This window comes from Piliocolobus tephrosceles, chromosome 3, assembly GCF_002776525.5.
Source record: "Piliocolobus tephrosceles isolate RC106 chromosome 3, ASM277652v3, whole genome shotgun sequence".
NCBI lineage: Eukaryota > Metazoa > Chordata > Mammalia > Primates > Cercopithecidae > Piliocolobus > Piliocolobus tephrosceles.
Genome location: NC_045436.1, coordinates 5,709,590 through 5,721,007, shown reverse-complemented (window position 1 = coordinate 5,721,007; position 11,418 = coordinate 5,709,590). Strand labels below are relative to the sequence as shown.

Here is an 11,418-nt window from a genome sequence, read left to right as displayed (position 1 = left end):
TTGTCACCATAGGCTTCAATGAGCTCCCAAATATCCTATTGCAGATTCCATGAAAAGAGTGTTATCAAAAAGCTCCATGAAAAGAAAGGTGTAACTCTGTGAGATATTTGTGGTTCTAGATCCTTGAGGAATTGCCACATTGTCATCCACAATGGTTGAACTAACTTACAGTCCCATCAACAGTGTAAAAGCATTCCTATTTCTCCACAGTGTCGCCAGCATCTATTGTTTCCTGACTTTTTAATAATCATCCAAAAAGAGCCCATATAGCCAAGACAATCCTAAGCAAAAAGAACAAAACTGATGGTATCATGCTACCTGATTCAAACTATACTACAAGGCCACAGCAACAAAAACAGCATGGTACTGGTACCAAAACAGATATATAGACCAATGGAACAGAACAGAGACCTCAGAAATAACACCACACATCTCTAACCATCTGATCTTCAACAAACCTGACAAAAACATGCTATGAGGAAAGATTCCCTACTTAATAAATGATGCTGGGAAAACTGGCTAGCCATGTGCAGAAAACTGAAACTGGACCCCTTCCTTACACCTTATATAAAAATTAACTCAAGATGGGTTAAAGACTTAAATGTAAAACCCAAAACCATAAAATCCCTAGAAGAAAACCTAGGCAATACCATTCAGAACATAGGCACGGGCAAAGACTTCATGACTAAAACACCAAAAGCAATTGCAACAAAAGCCAAAATTGACAAATGAGATCTAATTAAATTAAAGAGCTTCTGCACAGCAAAAGAAATTATCATAAGAGTGAACAGGCAACCTACAGAATGGGAGAACATTTCTGCAATCTACCCATCTGACGAAAGTCCAATATCAGAATCTACAAGAAACGTAAACAAATTTACAAGAAAAAAACAACCCCATCGAAAAGTGGGCAAAGGGTATGAACAGACACTTCTCAAAAGAAGACACTCATGTAGCCAACAAGCCTATGAAAAAAACTTCATTATCATTGATCATTAGAGAAATGCAAATCAAAACTGCAATGAGATATCATCTCATGCCAGTCAGAATGGCGATTATTAAAAAGTCATCTCATCTTTAATCCGAGGCTCATTCCTTTCATTTGTCCTCAGTAGACCAACCCAGTTATCTTTGTCCTGGAATCAGCAGTGAAGTCGAAAAGTAATCCAGGAGAAAAAGTGTCTATACATATTCCTAGCAGATTTTACTCCTAAGGAAAAAAACACATTTAGAGAAAGTGGAATTTTCCTAAGGAGAACAATGTAATTTTAAAATAAAAATAAAAGGGAACAAATTTTCACCAAATAATTAAGCCATCAAAAATGTATGCATTATTTAAGTGAAAAGTTTTCTTTTTTACCCTCAGTGTCTGAATTTTCTTTATTGTTTACCAGGATTCATGATTCCTTTTGTAACTTGTTCTCAGTCATTTATTCAGTTGAGTAATTACACTTTGTCAGACAAATATCTAAAATTTTATTATGTAACTTGCAGATTTTCAGGACAAGTGAAGGAGGAAAATGGCAGAAGAGTTCAGGAAAGACAAAAATGCAAGACTGTGTCTAAGTTTATGCCTCTCTTGAGTTTGATGATCCACTTTTAATTTAATCATCTGAATATCTCTTGGGGTTTCTTCCTTCACAATGGAGGAAAGTGGGCTCCACCGAATTCATTGGAACATCGTCCTTTAAGGAGAAAGAAACTCTGAACAATAGATGTCTTTTTCAACAACTACTGCCAATGTTTTGAAAGTTCTCATTTGTTTTCAGCTAGATAACAAAGGCTGAAGAGTCGCCTTCTTTCCAGTTGATCCGATGGTTTACTGGCGCTTTTAAAACACATTACATAAATCCTTAGAAATCTTTTGTGAAGGTAAATTCAGTATTTTTAAGCAGTAATCCTTTGCTCTCATGATTCATGGCATGGAGACAGCACGCAGTCTTCCTGAATCAAGGTGAACGTTGATATTCAGTTTTCAAGGTAACACACCATATGAGGCCTCCATCGTCCTGAGGAGACCTGGCATATCGCCTTTTCCCAACAAAAAGTCTCATTTGCAGATGTACCTCAATTAGTGCAAACTTTTTTTTTCTTTCTCTTTTTTTTGGGAGGTTGGGGGATGGGGTCTTGCTCTGTTGCCCAGGCTGGAGTGCAGTGGTGTGATCAAAGCTCACTGCAGCCTTGACCTCCTGGGCTCAAGTGTTTCTCCTGCCTCAGCCTCCCGGGTAGCTGAGACCACAGGTGTGTGCCACGATGCCTGGCTAATTTTTAAAAAATCTTTTATGTTTTGTAGAGATGGGGGTTGCCCTGTATTGCCCAAGCTAGTCTGGAACTCCTGGCCTCAAGGGTTCGTTCATCCCTCCTTGGCCTCTGAAAGTGTTGTGATTACAGGTGTGAGCCACCATTCCCAGCCTAAACTCATTTTTTAATGCAATAATAGTGTATGCAAGTATATATATATGTATATTAGGTATGAATGACCATGTAAAAAGGCAGTTATCTCTTGTGTTACGAGTTCTCCTAGAGCAAACACAGATGACTACGCTAAAAATATTTCAACTCAGGCTCCATGGCTCTTCTCAAGGGTATCAAAAGAACTTAAGTCTCAAAGGTGGTACTTTGGCCCAAACTGTTTTCTAATCAAATGACCAGTTAATTGGTCAGTGACTGGGATTCTGCTCCATCGTGCTCTCTCCTTTCTCCACCGAGCACCATTTTCTTTGGAGTTCTATGCCACTGAAAGACTGTCATTAAGCAAGCCGTGCTGCAGGAGTACTGGTGCCCAGGACTGAGACTGAGTGCATCACCTCTCCAAGCAACCCACTGAGATTCTTGCTGATGCCTCCACATTCTCATCAGTGAGCCAGCGCTTTCCAGCCTATACTACCATGTCACGGACTGCTCTTGTCTGCACCCTGTATTGGGAGCCACAGAGTGGCAGCGTCTGAGGAAGCCTTTGCACAGGTGGAGGGGCAGGGCAGGCAGCCAGGCAGGCCATTCATCCGTCCATCAACAAGCAGGGCCTGCTATGTGCCAGGCTTCATGCCATGATGTACTATGTGTGATAAGTCTCACAGAAACCCATGTCCATCAGAAGCTTTTCTGCTCCTCAAGGCAAGGGAGACATTTTTGTGCACTCAGACTTTGGGAGGGGCTCATGTCTTTCACCTTGTTCTGTGAGTTCTCCAATCCTTAGTGATTTCTTTATTTTTTGATTGATTGGTGATCCATGCTAAGTTATGTCCTTTCTGGAACTCAGTATAAGATAAAAAATTCCATGAGCTGGGTCAGAAATAGACAGTAGCTTTTGCTTTCGTGTAGACCTCCTTTTATCAGGGATGGAAGGGACAGTACAGGATTGTGGCCACAGACACTGAGGATGGCTCCTGGGTATGGACAGGGCACAGACAAGGGCCTGGTCTGAGGGGCTCCTTTGTGCAAGGTGGGACAGGGAGGGGCCCAGAGCCGCATCTGTCTGCAATGTCCACTCCAAGTTTGGTTGCTGCAGGAGCAGGTCCCTGCTCAGAGAGTTCATCCTGAGTAATGTGAAAAGAAAAGAGAAAATGACATATAACTGAACAAATGGAAAGCCAGGATTTTTCTACCTTCTGGATAAACAAGGTTTGTATCTTTTTTTAACAAGTAGGAACTTTTATGTATAGAATTATCCAAGAATAATATATTTACAATGTGCATGGCCTTGATTGAGTTAATGAAGCTATTATTCACACATGAAATGAAAATCATCCGGCTTTGGAGGCCCACTTTGCTGATGGTATTTTTTTGGGGACAAGCAATAGGATCAGTTATGCAAGCAGGAGGAGAACGATCAGGGCCAGGGCGCAGTGGCTGGGCTGGAGAGGCGGGGCGGTGCCGGTGCGGTCTTTCAGCATGCACATCACCCTGGACCAGGACCCGTTGTTGGGCAGTGGGGTGATGCCCACCACGTTGCACATGACGTTGTAGACGTCCACCGATCTGATAGGAGCGGCTCGAAAGTTGGATTTGAAATCTGAAAGGGAAAGGCAAACAAACAAGTTGTCATGGCAGCTCCGGGGCGGAGGTGGGCTGAACGCAATAAAGAAGAATTACATTCAGGCTGCAGGTGGCATTGAGATTGGGGAATCAGCTCCATCAGCGGGATGTGGCCTAGTGAGTGTGAACATAGAAGGGTTTCTGGAAGGCTGTAGGTTAGAAAGGGAAGTAGCTTTCTCTGGCTCATGGAGATGAATTTCTTTAAAAGACAAGCAGCAGAGCCAGGCTTGGGGGCTCACACCTGTAGTCTCAGCAAGTTGGGAGAGCGAGAAGGGAGGATTGCTTGAGCCCAGGAGTTTGAGACCAGCCTGGGCAACAGAGCAAGACTCTATCTCTAAAAAAATTTTTTTAAACCAGGCATGGTGGTGTGCTCCCAGCTACTCGGAAGGCTGAGGCAAGCAGATCACTTAAGCCGAGGAGTTCAAGGCTGCAGTGAGCCACGATGGTGCCACCGTACTCCAGCCTGGACGAGAGAGCGAGATCCTGTCTCAAAAAAAGGTAATCAGCAAACAGACTTTCTTTGTGCATAACTGTGCTTTCTTTGTGACAACAGCACTTTCTTTGGGAGGCTGCTGGGAGGCTGAAGGGCCATCTGATGCTTCTCCATGTCTGCAGAGTGCAGTAGAGCCCGTATGGTCACAGAGTGACTGTCTTGCCCTTAACCAAATTAAATGCTATGTCATCTTCCAGAACATCTATCTAGCCAGGACCGACAGCCAGACTGCCAGTGTCTACCGCAGAGATCGCACGACAGCCAGAGTGCCAGTGTCTACTGCAGAGGCCACATGGTAACTCAAGAATGTTTTCTCACTTTGCTGCCCCATCGAGGTCACAGGTCTTGAAGGAATGTGAAACTGCAGTTTTCTCGGTGCTGGCTAGCTCAGCAGCCACGGCGATGCGTTCCTAAATACATTTGGAAGATGAGTGGAACACTCTTGGGGAACATTTTACCAACAGATACAATAAATTAGCCATGTGGAAAATGAGCAAACTGGTATCTGAATCAGGGATCCATGTGCAGGCTCTCAGAGATCTAATGGAGGAGACCACTGCGCCTCTGCCCAGAGTGGCCCCAAGCTCGCGAGTCAGGTAAGAACACACAGGTAAGGTGGCCATGCCCAGCGTGAGCGAGGGGCACCAAGAGTGACTCCGCAAGCCTTTGGAGGGATTTCAATCAAGGATTTCTCCTCGTCTTCAGGGGGCAAATGAGAGGCAGAATTCAAAGCACTTGTCCATTTAAAGAGTGAATGTAAGATTTTAGTAATACACATAAGCTTCACTTTTAGGCCCCAAACCAGAGCTTCCAACAAAATACCCAATGCTACGTTAAGGTTGAATTGAGGGAGGAGATTTGAGCCATTGATAAAGGCCTGTGCCTGTGCTTTTTAGTTCCCCTACAACTTTTGAAGGAAATGAGTTGTTTGGGGGCTGTAAAGCCAAGTTTTTTAAGATATTAGAAAATAATCTTTATAACTGCTTCGCTAAATAATCATAAATACTTCCGTTAAAAAGCAAACAAACAACACCACACGGCAATATATTCCAGAGGTATCAACGCCAAATTCTGCTCCTCTATTTATCCTGGAATTATAAATTGGAAAAAAGTTAAATATAGACACTTCTGCCACATAGTATGTTAGATCCAGGGCAACTGCCCAAGTAGCACGTGTTGCTCCCTTTGGAGAATTAAAGTTGAATGCAATATAAAGAGGTGTGTGGGCTCCACCACCAGCCTGCCCCCAGCATGCACTAGCTGGGTGACCTCAGGAAATAGGCATAGGAAGTCGTCATTCCTGGCACGTTGTGTATACTCAGTAAATGGTCACTGCTATTATTAATAAATATGTATGACAAGGGCCACTTGTGGTTTGAATATATTCACTTTGTAAATTATTTGGAGGGTTCACTTTTCTTCAGGGGCATGGAGGATAAGGGTCAGTTTCTCCTCAAAGGAAAAATTAGTTTTAAGAAATGGTTAACCTGGTTAGCCACGGTGGCTCATGCCTATAATCCCAGCACTTTGGGAGGCCGAGGTGGGCAGATCACCTGAAGTCAGGAGTTCAAGACCAGCCTGGCCAACATGGTGAGACCCTGTCTCTACAAAATTTACAAAAATTAGCTGGGCGTGGTGGCAGGCGCCTGTAATCTCAGCTACTCAGGAGGCTGAAGCAGGAGAGTTGCTTGAATCTGGGAGGCGGAGGTTGCAGTGAGCCAAGATTGTGCCATTGCACTCCAGCCTGGGCGACAGAGCGAGACTCTATCTCAAAATAATAAATAATAATAGTAATAATAACAACGTAAAACCTGCCCAGAGAGGAGAAAGGAAGGGCTGCCCCAGTATCCCAGACCCTCTCAGTATCAAGGCAAATCAGACAAACGGAAGAGGATAGTAGTTACACTTCCCATCCGAGGAATCAACTGCAGCATGAGAAACCAGTGGAACGGTTGTTCCAGCAATATGGAAGCAACTCTTGTATCTCCTTCTTCTCATGTGACCTGGATGTGATAATCCTACTGCCACATGGGGCCAGGCCTGGCTGTGTGTGGGTGGGAGGGCATATGAGGCAGTGGACCATAATAAGCCCAGGTGTCCCCCAGCCTTTCAAATATCCACTTCTGGATGGGCACTATGGTTCACACCTGTAATCCCAGCACTTTGGGAGGCTGAGGCAGGAGGATAGCTTGAGGCTGAGGAGCGCAAGACCAGCGTGGGCAATATAGCAAGACCTCAACTCTGCAAAAACAAAAAAATTAGCTAGGTGCAGTGGTGTGTGCCTGTAGTCCCAACTACTCAGGAGGCTGAGGCAGGAGGATCTCTTGAACCCAGGAGATAGAGGCTACAAGTGAGTCATCACGTCACTGCACTCCAGCTTTGATGACAGAGAGAGACCGTCTCTAAAAAACAAAACAAAAATCCTCTTCTTTAACACTTCACAGGAAAAACTGAGATCAAATTCTTCTGACAAAAGTATTAGAAAGTATTATCTTTTGATACTGAAAATATGAAATCAAATTCTGTGCATTTAAGCAGAAAGGAGAATTGAGATTTCTTTCCCATCCCATCTAGTTCATGGCCTCCTGTTCTGCAGGGATAGTGCTTTGGGCTCAGTGCAGAAATGATCCAGGCTGAAATGAGAAAGCTTTTAGAAAATTCCTGAATAGCAAAACAACGCCTGATCCAACTGAGGACTCATACAGGCTCTACTAACTCAAGATGGCACTTCAGACATGGACTAAGAGTCCAAGTTATCCTCCCGTGTTTACATTTTTTTGGTTATTAGAGAAGATGTGTCTCTTACAGAGAGGAGGTTCTGCAGGCTTACACTGTGCCTGGCCACGGGGGCTGCTTTCCCAGTGAGGCTTGCTAGCTCTCAGGCAGCTCACCGACTCACATTCCTGCTGTCTTATCTCGAATGTGGAGTTCTCCAGGGCAAGATTAGACCGTTCAAATTAGAAACTGGGATTAACGAGAGAAAGGCTCTCCTGCAGAATTACTTCCCTTTCTCTTTGCTGGACCAGACTCATTGACTTCTAAGGCCGTGTCTGGGCAGCCGCAGTGATGCTCAGCTTTCTTCCTAAGCAAGAAGCACATACAGTTAATCAGGAGGGATGCACCTTTATCGCAAAGTGCAGCTAGATAGCTATTAAAGGCCTTGCTCTTAAATTTTCTTCTCAGTAAACAGCCAGTGTGTAAAGCTGTTTAATCTTTCATGAGAACTGGAGCCAGAACGTGATGGTTTGCGGGAGGCTCTCGACGCTGTATCTGCCTGGAAACATTTTGCAATTAGCCCAGTCCATTTTCATCAGGGGTCATCTATCTGTCTGTAAGAGACTGGGAGCTTTTAGTCAAAGGAGCCTATGACGGAGGCCTCTGTTAGTGGACAGAATCTCTTCACTGAATTTTAACTTTAAGCTAATGCAGCTTTGGGTACCTGTTTAAAATTTGGGGTTTGGGGCTAGATTTGGTTCTGCTTTAAAATATTCCTGAGACTCGGCTGGGCACAGTGGCTCACGTCTGTAATTCCAGCACTTCGGGAGGCTGAGACAGGTGGATCACCTGAGGTCAGGAGTTTGAGACCAGCCTGGCCAACATGATGAAACCCCTTCTCTACTGAAAATACAAAAATTAGCCAGGCATGGTGATGGGCTCCTGTAATCCCAGCTACTCAAGTGGCTGAGGCAAGAGAATTGCTTGAACCCAGGAGGTGGAGGTGCGGTGAGCTGAGATCGCACCATGGACTCCAGTCTGGGTGACAAGAAACTGTCTGAAACACACACACACACGAACACACACACACACACACACACACATATATATATATATATATATATATAAATATTCCTGAGACTCTCACTTGTATATAGTCCTTCCCAGACAACTGCTTTGCATTCATGATGCTATTTCCCTCATCTGGGAATCGAGGGTGCCACGCTTTTGAATGAAAGCCTTGCTGACCAATGTTCTCCCAAAGAAAGACCATGACCCTGGAATGCATCCAATGTAATCCAGCAGTTACCGTCAGCGTGCTCCATTCCTAATTCCTTTAGCTTTGGGGCTCTGCATGTCTGACCTGGGGTTCGGCTGACGGGGAGCACCTGATAACCATTATTGGTTAAAGGCAGCATCTTCAGAACCCTCTCTTAGGCCAACATCACGAACCCTGTTAGTGTTCCACGAATTTGCTGCTACTGCTTCTAATGCTCCCTTGAGGACTTGGGAATCTGGATCACATGTGGAAAGGGATTTGGACTAATGTGTTTCCTAAGCTCAGGCACCCACGAAGGTTGCAGAAACTGACACTTCATAGTTCTTAACAGGGATTTTGTGGAAAGTAGAGTGAACCGTGGTAGGCCGAATAAGGGATGCTGACATACGTCTTTGATCTTACTACATTGAAGAGATAAGCAGAGCTTGTAGATGTGATGCCTAACCTATAATTTGAAAGGCAAACATGGACTTTTGGGGGCTGAAACATTTTGACCAACATCTAGAAAAAGGCATTCAGAATACAGGTATCAGGGTAAGCTGCTTATAATAAGTACAGGAGGAGGGACTGTACTAAGAAAGTAGGATAGCTCATGAACCAGTCAACTGGTTGGTTGATGGTTGATGACTGTTGGATGCTTTTTTCCCCTTTTTAATTTTTGTTTTTGGGAGAAGAGGGTGTTCAGGTAGTAGTAAGATCTTGAGTGTTTGGCAAACTTTTCCGAAGTATGAATTGACAGGGATCCATCTGTTATATCAAATGACCAGATAGGCCTTCTCCATCTCTCCTCTCCTCCAGCCCTAGGAATTAATCTGGTCAAGGAAGACAAAGCAGATTTGCTCTCATCCAAGGCATCCCTCGTCATTCTGGCTCATTCTCAAAGTCAGGCTCAAGGTCATTTCCACGCCTGCCCTTGAGCATATCCCAGCTTCTGGTTGGGCCCTAAACTAAATGAGCCTCCCTGAGGTGGGTGCTGTAGATGGGAAGGACTGTGGAAGAGCCAGACCTTGAGAAGCGATCGCATCAACTGTGAGACTCACAGCTGTCAGCAACCTGGTGTCCGATAAGCTTTCCTGGACGTCAGATAGCTGTGAAATAACATTTTGATGAATTAGGTAAAAAATGAATCACAAACATGTGGAATACATTTTCTTCACTGCACTCAGGATTTAAAATTTACGAGGCAAAGTATTTGGCTACATTTGCCAAACCCAAGAAGCATTTGAAAGGAAGCCAGCAAAAGATGTTTCATGGAGACCGGCTGGGTTTGCTCTGCTTGGCTCATAAAGAGGGTCTGTAAGGAAATCTCTGCAGCCTCTCCTGGCACCCATAGCCCCCACTTACAGACACTTCTTTGGGAATGGGGTCTGAGAGGATCTGGTCCTTTCCTCGCCTACCAGGTCCGAAGGCCAGGAAGATGCCCCGCATGTCCATGAGCTCGTTGTCGTAGCCGTGCCATCCACGCTGCCAACCTTCCCGCCTGCCGGTGCTGTTCATCCAAAACGGAAGCATCTCTCGATTCTGAAACCAAGCAAGGCAGACACGTGACTCTGAGTCCTGAGTGGCGCTGAGCGGGCATCTGCTCCACGCTGCCACTCCAGCAGGGGGCGCTTTCCTCCTCTGCACACTGACTGAGCCACCCAACCTCCGCGGCCACTCTTCCTGCTCCAGGCGGCTCAGACCTTGGGCAGCAGCCTATTCAATTGCTAAGTGCTCTGGTTAACAAGATGTTTTCCTACACGGGACTGAATTGTGTTCCGTAATCAGTTTTAGAGCCACTAAATATAGTAAGTTAGTGGCAGAAGGGATGTTAAAATGTATCTGTGGTGTCATAAAAAATGTATTTGGTTTTTGCCCCAGGTTTCTAACCTAGAGCTCCGAAAACCAGGGGTACAATTTCCTGAGTGATAAGAATGTCTTTGGCTTTTCATTCAAAAGGAGCTCTTTTCTCTCACACCTGAATTAATGCTACTGAGAGGGGTCCTGGGGTTGGGGGCTAGACAGCTTCAGGGTGGAGGCTGGCCACCAGAGGAACCAGACCAGAGGAGGGGAGAGGGCTTGGAGACTGAGTCCAATCACCTGACCCATGATTTCCTCACTGGTGTCTGCTCAATGAAGCCCCATGTGAAGCCCACAGGGCGTGCGGTTCCGGAGCCCCTGGGGAGTGGAAGCTCTGTGTGCCTCACCTCCCATGCTTTCTCTCCCACGGGCCTCTCGATGTGGTACCTCCCTAAGGGCCATCCATTCCAATAAAACAGTCATCTTAAATGTAGTGTGCTTTCCTGAGTTCAGTGATTTGTCCTAGTGAATGATCAAACCTGAAGTGTGACCCCTCGAATGCAGCCAAATCAAACACAGATGCCGGCATCCTGGGGACCTGGGACTTGTGGCTGGCATCTGAGTGGGGGCTGCCTTGTGGGATGGAGCCCCTTGACCTGTGAGGCCCACTCTAACTCCAAGTATTGTTGTCAGCATTGAACTGAATGGCGGGATATCCAGCTGACGGAGAATCGTTGGGAAACATTATCCGTCTAATCACATTTCCTAGCAAAGCAGCTGGAGCCCAGCCTCAGCACATCCCAATGCCCTTTCCCATGCAGCCCACCCTGCCCTTCTTCCTCCTAGCCCTGACCTTGGGAGCAACTCCAAGCCAGCCTCCTCTCCTCCGTTAATGAGCACACTGGAAGATGGCACCTTTGCTCCCCTTTTCCAGGCTTTGCAGATCTTAATTTCCCTCAACCACTCTTCCTTTGGGAGGGGTTCCAGAACCATCACTTCCCATCACCCTTCTTTTCTTCAGAACCAAATTTTCTTAGACTACAGCTGCTCACTTGCTATGAAATAGAGGACTGAGAGAAGGCTTTGCATGTCCTATGGAGGCTGCAGCCAGCTGGGC

General features: G+C 45.5%; 1 protein-coding gene across 1 annotated transcript in view; it reads right to left on the bottom strand.

Annotated features, from left to right (window-relative positions):
- Nucleotides 1–1,327: 1,327 nt before the first annotated feature.
- The window catches only part of ENPP6 (ectonucleotide pyrophosphatase/phosphodiesterase 6), a 127,483-nt gene continuing 117,392 nt past the window's right edge, over nucleotides 1,328–11,418 (bottom strand). The window contains exons 7-8 of the mRNA XM_023220944.2: nucleotides 9,920–10,043; nucleotides 1,328–4,012 (exon numbers count right to left, since the gene is read on the bottom strand). Of these exons, the coding sequence (XP_023076712.1) occupies nucleotides 3,807–4,012; nucleotides 9,920–10,043 (330 nt within the window). The 3' untranslated portion in view covers nucleotides 1,328–3,806. The remainder of the gene's footprint in view (nucleotides 4,013–9,919; nucleotides 10,044–11,418) is intronic.